Raw genomic sequence first — 17408 nt, 5'->3', positions numbered from 1 at the left:
GTGGTGAGGAGGGTCAGGGCTTCCACGCGGGGTGATGACCGTCCCTGGCCCGCAGGCCATTTCCCATAAGCTCAGACAATACCTTCGGGCCTCCGCTCGACGGACTGCCTTCTCCACTCTCCGCCTGGGAACGGGGGTTCGTGGGAGCGCCTTAGTGGAAGTTTGTGGAGCTCGGGAGGTGGCATGCACAGGCGCCTCGGAGGGCGGCCAGGAGGGGCGCCGGCAGGCGAGAGGCCTGCACTAACCGGCCGTAAGCACACCTCTTTTGTACTCTGTTTCCCCCACTAAAGACATCTGATGCCCCCAGTGAAGAAAAGCCAACAGCAGCAAAGCCTGATGGAGAGCATGCAGCCCGGGAAGCCCAGTGACTGGGAGCTGGACGGCAGGAAGCACGAGCGGCCCGAGAGCCTTCTGGCACCGACGCAGTTCTGCGCGGCCGAGCAGGACGTGAAGGCGCTGGCCGGGCCCCTGCAGGCCATCCCGGAGATGGACTTCGAGCCCTCTCCGGCTGAGCCGCTGGGCAACGTGGAGCGCTCCCTGCGCGCCCCGGCCGAGCTCATGCCCGATGCCCGCGGCTTCGTGCCCGCCGCCTACGAAGAGTTCGAGTACGGCGGCGAGATCTTCGCGCTGCCCGCGCCCTACGACGAGGAGCCGTTCCAGGCTCCCGCCCTCTTCGAGAACTGCTCGCCCGCTTCCTCCGAGTCCAGCCTGGACATCTGCTTCCTGCGGCCCGTCAGCTTCGCCATGGAGGCCGAGCGGCCGGAGCACCCGCTGCAGCCGCTGCCCAAGAGCGCTACGTCGCCGGCGGGCAGCAGCAGCGCCTACAAGCTAGAGGCGGCGGCGCAGGCGCACGGCAAGGCCAAGCCGCTGAGCCGCTCTCTCAAAGAGTTCCCACGTGCGCCGCCCGCCGACGGCGTGGCCCCACGCCTCTACAGCACGCGCAGTAGCAGCGGCGGCCGCGCGCCCATCAAGGCCGAGCGCGCGGCGCAGCCGCACGGCCCGGCCGCCGCCGCTGTCGCCGCCCGCGGCGCGCCTCGGACCTTCTTCCCCCAACAGAGGTCCCAAAGCGAAAAACAGACCTATTTGGAAGTAAGGAGGGTAAAGTAAAACCGAACCGAAACCCACAGCGTCGACGGCCCCAGGCCTAGATCTGCAGGAAGCATCCCGAGTTCTCCTAGCGTGGAGGGGAGCGGGGCCGGGCCAGGCTAGGGGCTAGGGAGCGCGCTCGGGGGCGGCTGCGAGAGCCATCGGCGGGCGGAGGCGGAGGGAGAGCAGGGGCAGCCCCTGCGCCTTGCGAGCTGTAGGCTGCTGGGCCCTGGAAGGTGAGTGGCAGCGCCTGTTCTCCAGTACTAGGATCCAAAGAGCTTGCCTCATATGGTACACGAGGGATGGCAGAGGTAGCAGAGAAGCCCGCCACTCTTTAGACCTGATTAACACACACACATTTAGGGAGTTATGGGGAATCTCTTCCTGCTGATGTGAAGAGTTGCACATTTTTCAGAGCATCGCCCGCACGTCCCGGGCCCAGTGTGTTTCTTCTCTCTGTGAGGTGTCGTTTCTATGGAACACGGTGCGCCAGCCTATTCCACTTCCTCCCGGCAGCATTCTTGCTTGTAGCTAGGCAGGAAGCAAGTTGCCCTAGCTCAAGGTAGACTCGCTGCGCAGTTTGCTGCAAAGCCAGCTTTATTTCTGCTTGCTTTTCTTTTGACTGGAAAAGAGTGTCCTATTAATTTGCAAACTCTATTGGGACAGGGACATCCCAAAATAGAAACAACTTCTTTAGCCTCAGTGAATGTTGAGGTATTCTGATTGCCAACCCCTGTGTCTGCAGGTCTACCGGTGTTTGATATTTCGGTGTCTAATTGTGGTGTCTGCAAGCCTGAAAGTCATTTAAAGAGGTCTTTAAATACTTATCCACGAAGTGCTAATAGTTTCTGAGCAAATAATTGCTCTGATCTGATTAAGCAGAGCATAAGTAACATGATAGCTCTGACCTGTGCGACCACCCTTCCGTTCCAACTATTCTCATTTTCGAATGGAAACAGTGATGACACTGACTTTTTTCATTCATTAATTTTTCAGCAAACACTGAGTTCTTGTCTTGTACCAGGCTCTGTGCTAATTGCTGAAAATTCAGAAATAAACCAGTCTCTATCCTCCGGGACCACTGGCTTAGTACAGGAAGGAGACACAGAAACACAGAATTATGTAATAAACTGTGGGAGCACATGGGAGGGATATTTAAAACCTTTGGGGTCATGGTGGTCAGAGAAGGCCTCCTAGATAAGTCGAATGTCTGCATTAGGTTGTAAAAGCTGCCTAGAAGTTGGCTAGGGGAAGAGTGAGGTAGGGAAGCGTGAGAAAAGCATGGTGATGCCTTTTCTCTGGCATACTGTGCCATGTCAGAGTGGTGGAAATTAGGCCAGAGGAACAGGAAGGGGCGGGATCATGAAGAGCCTTGGAGCTTGCTGCCCACCTGCACTCCAGTAGTCAAAGTCTGTGTCTGGTCCCTGTAGAGGACAAAAACATGTAATAGTGTGCTCAGCTAAAGCTGCTGAGGTTCCCTGGGGTTCTCAGATTTTCCTCTAGCTCTGATTTTCAACTCCAAGCTTTGTAAAATTTGATTAGGCAGAATTTCTTGGAGAAATCAATCTTAGGCATGCGTCAGGGTGTAGAAGTTTATTGAAAGGGGAAGTAAATGGAAATTATAGTGCCAATTCAGTGTGACTTGGGATAAGCAGAGGTTTACATACAAAACCTTCTAACTAGTATAGTCTGTACTGTAAAGAACTTTTATTTCGTATGTAATAACAATGTCCTTTTGTAGTTGATTTGTAAAAAATTTGGGGTTCAACAATTGTAAGACAAAAACCATTAATCAAAAATAACAATATATCTGAGAAGCAAACAATGAGTAATATATTTGTGGCTGTTTACCAGACATACCAAATAACAATAAACAATGTATCAGGAACCGTTAATTGCACATACCCGACAGCAAGTTTCATCTAACAGTGTAAGACATGCATCAAGTCAGCTCAAAATGAGATACCGAGGAAATTGCAAATGGGAGTCAGTTAAAAGAGGCATTTTCTCTAGCAGTATCATTAAAATTTTCAAGCATGCAAAGTTCCCATTACTTATTTCTGTTTCTGGACACAATTTTTCTTTCTAAAAACTTAAAAGGACCTGGTTGTGGCCGGGCGCAGTGGCTCACGCCTGTAATCCTAGCACTTTGGGAGGCCGAGGTGGGCAGATCATGAGGTCAGGAGATCGAGACCATCCTGGTTAACACGGTGAAACCCCTTCTCTACTAAAAATAAAAAAATAAAAAAAATTAGCCGGGCATGGTGGTGAGCGCCTGTAGTCCCAGCTACTCAGGAGGCTGAGGCAGGAGAATGGTGTGAACCCGGGAGGCGGAGCTTGCAGGGAGCCGAGATCGCGGCACTGCACTCCAGCCTGGGCGAAAGTGCGAGTCTCCTCAAAAAAAAAAAAAAAAAAAGGCCTTGGTTATTAGGAGTCCTAGAGAGAGGTGGCATGCAGAGTGCAGGTGGGCAGAGACCATGTGGGTATATATATGTGCATGGGCATGTATGTGCATGTCTGCATGTCTAAGTATATATGTGCATGTTTGTGTGTGTTGGAGGCGATGGTGGGATGGGGTTTTAGTTGGAAAAGATAAACCCCTCAAAAGCTCTATCCTTAAAGGTATCAACTCTTTGCTTTTGAGATGTGCAAAACTCCTAGTGTTTCATCTCTTTAAATACTCCGTATATCTTTCACCCAGCCCAGCAGAGCTAGCTGAGGCCTAGTCTTTAGTGTTTTGTCTCTTTTAGAGTCAAGAAAGAAGATGGTATGCTCTAGTGAGAACACGTGACTGTCAGGAGATCTAGGTTCTAGTCCTGGCTCTGCTGCCCAGTAGTGTGTGCTTTTGGACAAGTCACTTGGCTTCTCTGTGCCTCCAGTTGTCTCAAAATAAAACAACCTATCTCACAGGGTTGTTGGGAGGATCAGGCCAAAGAAAATACAGTTTTTGGGTAGGCTTTATAAAGTGTGAAATGCTATTGAGATCATGGTTCCCTAGAAAGATTTTCCTTAAACCATTAATAGATTTAGTCACTAAATAGTCTCTAAAAGCCCATTTCTCAAAATATGGTCCTTGGGGGTAGTAGCAAATGCATTGCCTGGGAACTTGTTATAGATGCAGAATTTGCACCCCAGACTTACTGAATCAGAATTTAGGACCACTCCCAGGTGATTCATATAAACATTAAGTGTAGGTGGGCAGAAGCATGCCTTAAGTCAGTGGTCCCCGACTTTTTTGGCACCAGGGACCAGTTTTGGGAAAGGCAATTTTTCCACAGACTGTGGAGGGGGAGGTGGTTTCGAGATGATTCAAGTGCATTACATTTATTGTGTACTTTATTTCTGTTATTATTACATTGAAATATACAATGAAATAATTATACAACTCACCATAATCTAGGATCAGTGGGAGCCCTGAGTTTGTTTTCCTGCAACTAGACGGTCCCATCTGGGGGTAATATGTGAGAGTGACACCTGAAGTGTGTCACTTACGTCCAGTTTACTCTGTAATCTCATTTTGGTTGCTGTCACTGCAGAAAACCCTGCCTCACAAAGATCGGATGCTGGAAATGGAAGCAGGCTTTTCAGTGCTTTGTGGCAGTCTCATGATATTCTGCCTTGACTTTAATCCAGAACATATGGAGATTTGAAATTGTCTCAAACCTACTTTTAAGGCCACCAGATGCAGCTGTACCATTGAAGTTCATCAACTCACTTGCCGCTGTAAAGCCTGCCACCAGATGCAGCTTGTCACTTGCCACTTACTGATAGGGTTTTGATATGAGTCTGCAAGCAATTGATTTATTATGGTCTCTGTGCAGTCAAACCTCTCTGCTAATGTTAATCTGTATTTGCAGCCACTCCGCAGCATTAGCATCATTGTCTCAGCTCCACCTCAGATCATCAGGCGTTAGATTCTTATAAGGAGTGCGCAACCTAGATCCCTTGCATGTGCATTTCACAATAGGGTTTGTGCACCTATGAAAATCTAATGCCATTGCTGATCTGACAGAAGGTGGAGCTCAAGCAGTAATGCAGGCAATGGGGAGCAGCTATAAATACAGATGAAGCTTCGCTTGCTCACCCACCCCACTGCTCACCTTCTGCTGTGCGGCCCAGTTCCTAACAGGTCACAGACCAGTACTGGGAGTTGGGGACCCCTCCCTTAAATCATTCGTTTTCAAATCTAAGTGTGCGTAAGGATTACCTAGGCCCAACTGCAGAGATTCTGATTCAGAAAGTCTGGGATGGGGCTCAAGAAGCTACATTTTAAATAAAGGCCCAACTTGATCCTGTAGTCACAGGACCACCCTTTAAGAAACACTGCATGTCGATCTCCATGGTCTAGTTATGAATCTTAGTAGAATCTCAGAGAATTTCTGTGTCTGCAACCCCCAGTTCTCAAAGTCAGACCCATACGTTTCCTGAAAAAAAAAAAAAAAAAAATCCATCCTCACACTTTGCTTCTCTGTCAGCAAGCAGTCACCCATCTAATTCATGAGACTTTTAGGGCATCATTGGTGTGGTTTTTGCTTTGACTTCTTGGGGTTCTCTAAAGGTTATTCAAAATTCAGCAGCTGTTTTTAAAGTTGCTTTTAAATTATAGTCACCTCAAGGTAAATACTTTGTTGATATGGAATATAAACATGTATATAAGTGCATATCTGGCTTATATGCATATAAATACACATGCACTTCTATTTAGCACATCTCACACTTAAAAAAAACTAGAGAGGTCACAAAAGATACAGCCTTATTTTTAACTTATTTTACTTTATACTCCAAATAGCATGGGTTAAGAATTGCAAAAACTGTATTACAGGCATATTTTCAGGTTGAAAGTATTAGTTGACATTTACTTCTAAACAGGTCTGACTTCTCAAAAATGCCTTCCCTCGTTTATGCTTAAAATGGAGAGTTAGGAACATGAGTTTAAAACTAGCATTACAAGTAAAGGAACATCCTTATTTTGTAGAAAGAGAAACACCTGGAGATAAGAGGGGACTGCTACTGGTTTTCTAGCATGACAGTGTTGGTGTCAAAATAAGAATTTATTCACTCGTGGAGGACGTTCTTGCAGTCTTCTTTTAAAGTCCACTTTTTAAACATTAGCTAATGTTCTTTATTTCCTTATCTTTAATTATTGTTATATATTACGCTAGACTATTTGCCTTGATACATAGAAAATACTACACTCAGCAGGAAATTACCCTCTTTTCACCTACTGGTTTCTTCATTAGCCTAGGTTTGCTTTAGTTGGGATTGGGTGCCCACTGGTAGTCTTTTGGCATGGGAGAGGAAAGTCACAACACTACAAAATTGTCCCATAGTCAGGATCCATAATAACGTTGGAAAGGAGTAAAGAAAAAAATCCCTCTTTTTTGTTTCCAGGAGATGCATTTAGAAGATACTACCAGATTCTGTCCCAAAGAAGAAAGAGAAAGTGAACAAACATCTTTCAGCGATCAAAATCCCAGGCAAGACCAGAAGGGGGGCTTTCGCAGCTCCTTCCGCAAGCTCTTTAAAAAGAAGTGAGTAGCCCTTAGACAAGACAGCGTTGTAACTCATTTCCCTTTGGGCTAAATCTTGAGGTTTTAACAATAAGTATCAAGTAGCCTGGTCTCACACAACTGCTTCAAGTACAGTGCCTGCACCCAGTAGCCACAGTTCCGGTGGGGTGAAGATGTTTCTCATTGTAATATCCCAGAGTAGAAGCAAACTCAGCTCTCTGCCCTGCCTCTTCTGTCTTTTATCCCTCCCTCCTTGTTCCTAAAGTCATGTGTCCTCAGAGGAGTGGGCAGAGGTGGTTCCCTTGAGAAATGAGCTGGTGACAATCAAAGCCCCTTTAGACTGGGAGGAGTGGGATCCACTATTGGGGTTGCGTGTCATGGGTGCTCCATCAGATCTCCTCGTCTGTGGAAAGTTTTCTAAGGGATCTCAGCACTTCTGCATTTGGGGGCCTGTTGTCATTCTGGGTGCTGATTCAGGTTTATTGGGACTTCTATTAGTGCTTTCCCTGAATGAGTGGATTTGGCTTGGCCCTAGTTAGAAATCACTTTAATGGAGTTTCTGTATTCCATAGGAGGCAAAAATAAGGCATTTTCCTCCTGTGGTCCTTCTGAGATTCTAAGTTGTTGTATAAAACATCACCCACAGGCATTTTGGTCAGCACTGTCTTACAGTCTGGGAGGCAGTGGCCAAACCCCAGCATAAAATGTAAGGAAGAGAGAGGTGAGCATTAGCATTTGACCGTAGAGGGATCTGCCAGTCCAGCCACTGCCTGCCTGAGAGACTGCTGTTTCAATCTCCACCGGCTCAGCCTACCTCCCTCTCCCTTAGAGAGATTTTCCCTGCTGCTTAGTTACTCTTGGTGGAGGATGTTCTTGCAGTCAGTTTTAAATAACAAGTCTTCATATTTTAGTAGATGGAAAAGTTAAACAGAGGCATTATTGCTGCCTTTGGAGAGTTGCCGATAAGTGAGGAAGCACAGGGAAATCACCTTTTCCTTGAAGGTCGAGGTCACCGGCTGATTTAGATTGTGGTCCTGATGGAGGAATTGGGGGCAGCCCTGGAGTGAAGACTTTGTTTTTGCTGGTTTGTCTAATTGTAATTATCCTCCTGTGGGGAGGGTGGTACTGAGATTAGCCGGCCTCTGACTGTTGGTCTCTGCCTGTTGTTACTGGAGAAGGGGGAAGAAGAAGGAAGAGCAACAGCTCTGCATTTAGCCATAGCCCTGCATTCTCTCTCAGTTTTGCTAAGGAACCCAGTGCATGCTTGCATGCTGCTTTGCTGGATCCTCAACCCACCTTACTCAGGGTTTGAAGAGTTGAGAATTGTATTCCTCTTTCTAGGATCATATAGACTTAGATCTTTCTTGACCCAGCGCCAACATCTGTCAAGTTGACAGGGGTGGGAGAACCTGGAAACAGACACCTCTCCAGCCCACCCTGATTTAGACTCCTGAATCTTTCTTGAGACAGAGTCTGGCTCTGCTGCCCAGGCTGGAGTGCAATGGCGCAATCTCGGTTCACTGCAGCCTCTGCCTCCCGGGTTCAGGCTATTCTCCTGCCCCTGCTTCCTGAGTAGCTGGGATTACAGGTGCCCGCCACCACGCCCCGGCTATTTTTTTTTTTTTTTTTTTTTTGTAGAGATGGGGTTTCACCATGTTGGCCAGGCTGGTCTTGAACTCCTGACCTCAAGTGATCCATCTGCCTCGGCCTCCCAAAGTGTTGGGATTACAGGAGTGAGCCACCGCGCCCGGCCAGACTCCGGAATCCTTCTAAGGACTGCAAAATCCTAAGGGCACAGTTTGAGCCTATCTTTTTTTTTTTTTTTAAACCACGGTATTCCCAAAACAGCCATTTTTTGCCCACTGTCATTTATAATGACTGGGTGCTGTCTATTGGAAAACAATGAGCAATAGATTCACCACTGGTCCCTTTACCAATTCCTATTTATCAGAGAGATGTAAGAAAATGTTTTGCCAGTGACATGAGGCAGAGGGAGTGGATTTGTCCTCTCTGGATTCAGAGGGCAGAACTAGGAGCAGTGGCTAAGAGGAAGAATTTCCTAAAAATGCAGCTGCATGGAACTGGAGCTGGCTGCGTCATGAAGGAATGGATTCATGGGATGCCTCTGGTCAGGGATGCTATGAAAGTGGTCCCTGCATCAAGTGGGAGATTGTTTAAGAAATCACCGGAGTCCTTTCTAGTGTGGAGATTTGCTTTATCTGTAGTTTGACTTTGTTGTAGCTTGATCTGAGTAATCACATCTTTTTATCACCTGAAACAAGAATGAATGAAGCCTTGGGACCTATAATTTTAAAGCATGTAGAAGACCAGGTTTTATCTTTCTGTAGCTCCCCACTGACCTTGGTATAATGTAGAGGACTTACTATGGGCTCTCCAAGTTCATGCTGGTTAATTGCTGTCAGTGCTCTTGTGGCTGTTCGGGATTCTCCTTAGATAAAGAGCCAGTGGATTCCCTTAGTCCTCTTGTCCTTTCTCATAGATCAGTCCCTCCTGCATCAATCATGTTGCCACCACCAATACTGGTGCTGTCCTTTGTATTTAAAATCCGAAGTGTTGTCTGAGTGGAAGTAAAGGTGGAGCCACAGAGAAGACTGTCTGTCTAGCAGGCTTTCCTGGCTTTTTAGATTTGGCCTAGGTCAGTCAGTACCATCAGGTGCTTAGGGTGCTGCAGGGGGCACTTTGGAGACTTTGCATGGGTTGAAGAGGCAGCTTAAGTAGCATTTTCTGAGTGTTTTCATATGAGAACCATGGAAGATTTGCTCCATTATAAGGTAGAGAGGAAGGTCAGGGAGGCCCCATTGTAGCATAGGAAGGGCAGTGGCTTTTAACTCAGATGAGAACACACCATTCTTCTCATCAATTAAGCATTCAATCTTATATGCATGCACTATGCAAGACACTTGTATAGGAATCATGAGCGACATAGTCCCAGCCATTACACAGGAACTTGCACTCTGAAGTCAGGCCTGTGGACAGGTATAGGAAGGAACCAGAAGAGACATTCAGCCCATTTTCCTCCTGCATGTCAGGAGGTCAGGCTGGCAGCAAGCCCTAGGACTTTAAGAAGTGGCCAATCCTGAGTACTGGAACCATTGCAGAGCCTGGCCTCACAGGTCCAAATGAGCCAGTGCCAGCAAAGCCACTTGTGTCATGTCTGGGGCTTGCTGCCTTCCTCCCCCACAGCCCTCTGGAGGCTCATTCCTGTCTACACTGACACACTTTTTTTCCATAGGGGCTTGTTTGGCTGGTGGCCCCACACACCCAGAATGCTGCTTCGGGATGAAGCTAGGCATGGAGCCAGATGCAACAGAAAACCTGAGAAAGGGTTCTCTTCCCTCTGAGGCTGGGAGGGCCGAAGGCTCATACCCACAAGGATTCAAAAGGGAGAGTCAAGTTGACATCATTAAAAAAATCCTGAAAAATGCCCAAAATATTTGGGGAAAAGAATGACCTTCTGATTGTTTCCATCTCAGGCACATTTGTCCTGGGCAGACACAAGGTCACATGTCCCTGAAAGGTATCCATAATTGATCAGAATAAAGGCTACATATCTTAAAGTTTGGAAATGTTAAGTGATTTTACACATTTTAAATGAGGATTCTTAGAGGGAACAGACTTACTGTGGTAGGCTAATGTTAGCTAGACCGATACTTATTCCCCTGCCTTTGAGCAGGATGGAAGGCAAACTGTCCCATTCTAGAAGGATCTATACAGAGGCTGTCAAAGACTTAAACCTAGATTATTGTGAAGTCTGAGGCAAATGATACTTCATCTTAATATATACATCTTGCAACACTTACGTTAACACGTATTCTTGATGGCAGATGTGGCAGTGGGGAAGAGGATCACGTGAGATAGCTTAGGAGTAGGGAATGTAGATGGTACTCTCTCTTTTTATCCTTAAATTTCAGGATAGTGGAAGATAAGGAATATGGCTTCCAAATGATTAATTACTTTCTCGCTTATCCTCTTTCTCTTTAGCACTTTAAAACTTACATGCGTCAGAGTGTCTCCCTTCTCGTCATCACCCTCCATCAATCCCATCACTGTCTATTTTCTTAATCACACACAGAGAGAGTACTTCTACAGGGCCCTGTATGTAATCATTTTATCTCAGTGAATCCTCTTCTTTTGGTGTCTTCCCAGCAGTTTTTGTATATGCCCAGCTTCAGCTGTTGAACAGACCATGTAATAGAAAGCAGGGCTGCTAAAGAATCCATTGATAACTTTATCTCACCTATTCTGTTTCCTTAAAGCTCATTTCAAGTCCCTCTCCCACTCTTACCCACTTTGGGGTTCTCTCTCATTTTCCATTTCATTTCCTATATAACTTTAACATTAAAGGGGATAGTTGAAGGGGTAAACATTTTAGATTACTTAACCTTAATTACAAATGTTTCTCAATAAGCCATTTGAAATCAACCATTCAATTAAGTGTCTTCAATATACTAGGTTCTGTCCAGCACAAAAGATGTAAGAGAAATAGTTCCTGCCCAGTAGGAGCTTACAGATCAATTTAAGGATAACCTAAGTATTGATTCAAGGTATAGTACATAGCACATAGTAGGCACTCAACAAATATTTATTAAATGAATGCTCATTTGCTTTGGGCTCTCCAAACTCATGTTGGTTAATTGCTGTCAGTCCTCTTGCAGCTGTTTGGAATTCTCCTCAGGTAAAGGGCCAGTGGATTCCCTTAGTCCTCTTGTCCTTTCTCATATATCAGTCCCTCCTCCATCAATCAGATTGCCTCCATGATACTGGTGCTGTCCTTTGTATTTAAAATCTGAAGTGTTGTCTGAGTGAAAGTAAAGGTGGAGTCACAAACGGCTGTTGCTTTGATTACCAGGGCTGACTGACTGGCTGACAGGATGGGTGTTTCCTTGCCCCTTTACTTCTTGAGACAGATGCATGTCTCCTAAAGCTTTCAAGGAGGATAGTCTTTCCAATCAGAGAACCAAGGCTTCTTAAATCAGAGGTTTTTGCAGCACTGGGTTCAACTACCCCCATCCCCAGCTCCAAACAAAAGGTTTATTTATAGGAAATCTAGACTTGGTATGACCTACTGAATTTGCTATTTTCTTTTTCACTTGAGTGAAAGGAAAAGTTAGCAACAGGTCTGTTGTCTTTTCCTCTTTCCATCAAATACTTGGATGGTTATGTGTCAGTATGTCCTGGCAGCCATTGTACCCTTCCCCAGCGAGTGTTTGCCTGTCCCTATAATGTCTGCTCAGATATGCCCTGCAATCAGCCACAATGGCTCCAGGAGCTCAAAAGCCATTTCTGTTTTATAGAGAAAGGGAATAAAAGCAAATCTGCTCGCCTTTTCTCCTTGATCCTGCAGGTTATTTCCTAGTCATTTAGGTATGCACTACTTCAGAGCCTAACGGCCACACCTTTGGAAGAGTCCAGGTGGCCATATACATGTAAGCGTTATAAAGAGGTCAGTTAAAATGATCTTTACAAGGATGAAAATGAGCTTTTAGTCATGGCTATAGCAGAATGCTGGATTTTGAAAAGAATGAGCAATTTAGCTGTTAGTTTAATTAATATCAAGAAATGCAGAGAAATTCAGACATTGGAGACATAGGGAAGGTACAATTTGCGAGAAGAGCAGTTAAAAAAATTTAAGCTGAGTTTGTGGACTTTGAAAACTAGACAGGGCGATTTTGGCATTTGTTTCAGAAATGGGAACGCAACTGGTGAAGATTTCTGTGGTCCTTGGGGCTGGTGGTGACATCAAAGCTTTCCTATTTTCAGGTAAACACTAAACAGTTGCATGTTGGAACCATCAAAGTGTGACATGTTGGGTTTTGGATAGACCAGATGTAGCTAAGAGGGGAAATACGAGGCAAAGATTTCAAGTTTTGACTAATGACTTTCTGATGAGAAACTGTCCTGTGGGGGAACAAGAAGAAATAGCAGCCCAATTCAAATCCTGCCCCCAACTTCCTGCCCCTAAAACATAGGCATTCCTAGTCTTCTGAATAATGGAAGACATAGAGAAAGAATGAGATGGTCAAAAATATATCTTCCTAAATTTGGGGCACAACTGCACTTATCAGGGATGATTTGAACTGGAGGTAGGGGGGATCTGTGAAAGATGAGAGAAGGCCTGGAGTTTTAGGGTGGGCCATGTGGAGGCTCTTTCAAGGGAGAACTCAGGGGGGTTCCTGAAAAGGAAGAGAACCTCATCCCACCCAGATATCTTGCTTGATGAGTAGTATCCAGATGTACTGGAGCTGAGAGATAGAATAGTTTTTTCCTCTCTGCACTGGGATGTAGTGGAAAAGTGTTCCTTACCAACCAGAAGTAGAAAGCATGGTGGGCGGTTGTGGCTTCATCTGTGATATTGAATATCAGGGGGCAAAGTGAAAATATCTAGTCAGTCATCAGGTTTCCAGACATTACGGTTTTTAGTCTTTGTGGATCCAACTTCTTTCTTTGAATAATGTAAAGAGATGTTTGAATTCTGCCCATTAATTCAGTAAATGATAGTCATGATTAACTTAATAACAAGAGTGAGGACTCAACAGTAGCAAACCAATGATAGTGCAAGGACTCGGAGGCCCTGGATCCTTCTTTGGTGGATAGTGGAAGCATACCTGACAGCCTCAGCATATGGAGAACTTGGTCAGTTGTATAGAAGCTTTGGACAAGCAACTTCATGTCTAACATCACTTTCATACACCCTGCATGAGGTTTTTTGATATTGGTTCTTAGTGTCTGGACTAGTTCTACCCATTCTAGGTCAGAGTTTAAGCTAGCCAAAGGGCCCCAGTCTAGCTTATCAGAGGTTATTTCCAGAAAGCCTCCTCCCTCCAGGGACTTCTGACATGAGAAAACTGGAGAAGGTGCAGAGCTGGAATGGATTACCCAAGTGGCTTAACCAAGATAAAGGAAGAATGCACCCTCGACTGGGGACTCAAACGGACTGATTTGAGTTGTTGGCTATTGATTGGCTTTGGTCTCTTTTGTGGTGGTTGAGATTATAGTATCTCTGCAATCTGATTACTGTACGAATTTCTGCATTCTACCAAATGTAGCATATATGTGTGGTTGGCTTCAATAAATCTTTCATTTAAAAATGAAAACAAGCAAAAGCAAGAGTTTGTAATGTAATGCCAAATTCAGTGAAGGTCCTTGATAACCTTGGTTGAGAACTATGATTTCCATCCATTTTAATTTAAGGTCCTTGGTAATTTGTGGAGTTGTTACTTCATTGAATCAAAAACAGGATTTCTTGAATTTTCTGAGCTTTTGTTCCCCTATTATGATGTTATTACATAATATCTTACACTGACATATACAGTTGCCACAATTGTCCCCATAAAGCATTAGAAAGATATTCTCTTTATGTTCAATGCAAATCTTAGATACACATGTCCTAAGTCATGAAATTCACGGGAGTAAAAAGTATTCCAGTTCTAGGAAGCAACTGTTTTACAAATGCAAAACAATTGGGATAGATAAAAACATTTGAAAACAATTAAAACCAAATCAACCTGTACTTTATCTGTGTGCTGAGATTTTAGGTCCAGTGGATCAGAATACAGGGAAAAAACTAATGAGAATCCCTCAATGGATCCTTCACCCACCAAACAAGATTTCTTCAGAAACCGACTTGCTCTTGCAAATGACCTTGACCAAGGAACAGCTGTGTAAAACATATTTAAAGTTGTATTGTCAAGTGGTAAGATGAGGATAAAAAGCTTGTATATATCTGTGTAGGAATATATATATATATATATCGATGTATAAATCCCTGAGGAAAACTAATATAAATACTTACATATGAAACTAAATCAACATACAAGACATTGAAGAGATGAAGATTAGTTTCTGGTTAAGATCTGGCTTTTTGAACCTCAACACTGGGGAAAAGGGAAATGAAGACTTTTCACATCATTACAGAAAAACAATAAATTTGGAGGAAAATAAACGTTTGTAAGAATGCAAACTTCCAACTTGAAGTCATTCCCCGAGTATAATATTGAGCATGTTCATATTTAACATGGATGTGAATTTTATGCTTCCTAGGCATTTAACTTAACTCATCCAGTGTTCTTAGACTAATACACACTATGTTAGGGGCCAGTTCTGTCTTGCTTCATGTCTTCCAAAACCCCAAGGCAATATCTAACATCCCTTAAGGCAAAGGATTAATTAACAGAACTGTATTTTATATGTTGCAAATCTGAGTTATGGAGAATTTGTGCTTAAACCATGATTCAGAAGGTTCAAAGCTTAAAAACACATTGATCTCCAAACTTGTTCTGTAGTTATGGAAATCAGTAAAGGGAACAAGGATTTCTGTGGAAACTGGGGAGAGAGGAAGGCAAAGAAACATTTTCCCTTGTGTGGGTTGAGCTGAAGATGGAAACAGTCCAGTCTGTTTTATTGAGTATTCAGTATTCAAGATCCACTAGTGATCTTGAGTGTCACACACACGACCAGATGGACTAGGAAAAAAGCAGTGATTTAGCCACATCTTGTTAAAAAAGACTTTCTGCAGCCTGAAAAGAAAGTGGCAATAGCACCAAAACTTCAATGGCTCACACACAGCAGTTGCTACAAACAGCAGGTCAAAGTGAAAATTCAGGATTGCAGTACTTGACTGTTTTCCTATTTTGTAAAGAAACCAAGCTCTTACAGCTCAGATAGAGGAATCAAATTGCAACGAGGCCTGCCTGGCTCTGGGGTGATAAAATGTGCTCTGTTTCCACATGGATATGTCCAAGATGGTCAGCATCCTTGATATGCCCCAAACATCAGATTTATAATAGAAAAAAAATTGGGTTCAAACAATTTGTCTTTATTCCCAGGCAGTTCCCTATAGTAAATTAGGGGTATTTGGTTTCTGTTCATTCAAAATCTTGGTACTCAAACTGGTGTCTTCAGAAGCTGTTCCTCTATTGAAGCGTTTGTTGATAAAATAGGCAAAGGTTCACATGTAAGTGTTGCAAGTTTTCTTCTCCTTGTCTGATGACAAATTAGGAACCCACCTACCGCGTTTTGAACAGTAGTTGTCTGGAACACATAAAGGATCACCGCCAAGTTTTTTGAGTTTCCAGTATTTAAGTTTAAGCCAAGATTTTTATTTCCTAGAAGTTAATGAATTCATTTGAAATTAGATTTTTCTCTTATTATCTGGCCGGCAGTGCTTGAAAGCACAATGCCAAATCGACTGGACATGGAAAGTGAAATACTACAGAAGTCACAATCTATTAAATAAAATGTTAACACAATAAAATTCCTTTCCCTTTCATCTTCTGTTTATCACTAAAATTGATCAGTTACTAGAAAGGTTTAAAAACTATCACACACCTCACCAATTTTATTTTGGTAGCATCCTCTGAAAAATCTTGATGCTACATCTGTAGCGTAACTCCAAAATAATTGAGTTGTATTTTATGAAACTAGTAATAATTAATGCTGCTACTTACTTACTTACTCTCCAGGTGAGTTCCCATCACTTGATACCTGGAGTTTTCCTGAGGTTTCTAACTGTCTACAAGTACTCTTTGCTCCCATCTATCCTGCATGTCTCTAACACAGTATTCCCAAATATTGCTTTATGTGAAACTCTTCTGTTTTTACTTGTCTACAGTGAAATTCCAAACTTCTTGATGTGACATCCAAGGCTTGCTCTCTCCAGTAAGGCTCTTTCTTTCTGGCTACCATCTCGTATTTTTCAGAGTCCCAGGTGGACTGACTTACCTCAAGTAAACTGGGTTTTTGCCGTTTCGCAGTCAGCCGTGCATCTTGCCCAGGCTCACTCTTGCTTCATGCCCTTGCTCTAGTTCCTTCCTCTCTGCCGATCTTAAGACCCAGTTTAAGTCCCTTCATCTTTTTGTGACTTCTTGTGGTGTAACTTGTTTATCTCTTTATGTGTTTGTCGTATCTTCCCAGTAAGAATGCAAGTCCCCTCAAGGGCAGGAACTGTGCCATATATTTTTAAATTTCTTTCCACCTTTAGAAGACTGCATAGTAGGTGCTCAATAAGTAGCTGATGCCATCATTAATGGTGGTGCTTTAATAAGTAGAGAGCTACAGAAAATAATTTTTACACCACTGCCACTTTCACAGCATCTAGCATTAGAAAACCTCTCTCCAGTTAAAAAAAGTTCATAGCTCACTGCAGCCTCAAACTCCTCAAGCAGTCCTCCTGCCTCAGCCTCCTGAGTAGCTAGGACACCTGGCTGATTTAAACATTTTGTAGAGACAAGGTCTCACTGTGTTGCCCAGGCTGGTCTCAAACTCCTGGGCTCTAGCCATCCTCCTGCCTCAGCCTCCCAAAAGGCTGGGATTGCGGGTATGGGCCACCAGGCCTGTAATGTAATGTTGCATTATGGCCTATTAATGTAATGTTGCATTACATTAAATAATGCACGGATGGAGCAGTGTGGAAAAGAACTTGACAGTGACTACATCTGTGACCTCCAGCCCTCTGGAGAAGTGTACTGTACATAGGAGACCACAGATGTCTTTGAGAAGTATTTGGGTTGATAATCAGAAAGAAGCACTCTACCAAAAGATGAAGTAGATATTTTGCACAGGCTAGGAGTCACAATAGGCTCTTTCTACAGCCTTGTGAAATCAGTATATATAGGCCCAAGCAAGGACTGCCCTCCTTCTCTGACTACAGAATTGGAGCCTTTGAGAACCAAGGATTTGTGGACCAGTACTCTAGGGTTCTCCCCAGTGGGCTATTTCATCCCATAAGAAATAGTTTAGTCTGGGACCTGAAACTAGAACATCAGGGAAACGCTTTGAGCAGTGTTTTCTATA

The 17408-nt window shown here is 44.1% G+C and overlaps 1 protein-coding gene across 13 annotated transcripts in view; it reads left to right on the top strand.

Annotated features, from left to right (window-relative positions):
• ARHGEF33 (Rho guanine nucleotide exchange factor 33) overlaps window positions 1-17408 on the top strand; it is a 108298-nt gene that overhangs the window by 69360 nt on the left and 21530 nt on the right. For 2 of the 13 annotated variants that reach the window (XM_003262762.4, XM_030800530.1), the window contains 3 exons: window positions 291-1098; window positions 6478-6617; window positions 14153-15870. In XM_003262762.4, the coding sequence (XP_003262810.2) occupies window positions 291-1098; window positions 6478-6617; window positions 14153-14282 (1078 nt within the window). In that variant the 3' untranslated portion in view covers window positions 14283-15870. The other 11 variants (XM_030800542.1, XM_030800535.1, XM_030800537.1 and 8 more) reach the window with 11 other exon arrangements.

Source organism: Nomascus leucogenys, chromosome 19, assembly GCF_006542625.1.
Source record: "Nomascus leucogenys isolate Asia chromosome 19, Asia_NLE_v1, whole genome shotgun sequence".
In the NCBI taxonomy this organism is placed as follows: Eukaryota; Metazoa; Chordata; class Mammalia; order Primates; family Hylobatidae; genus Nomascus; species Nomascus leucogenys.
Note: the sequence above shows the minus strand (reverse complement) of the source record. Positions and strands in the feature narration are given on the sequence as shown.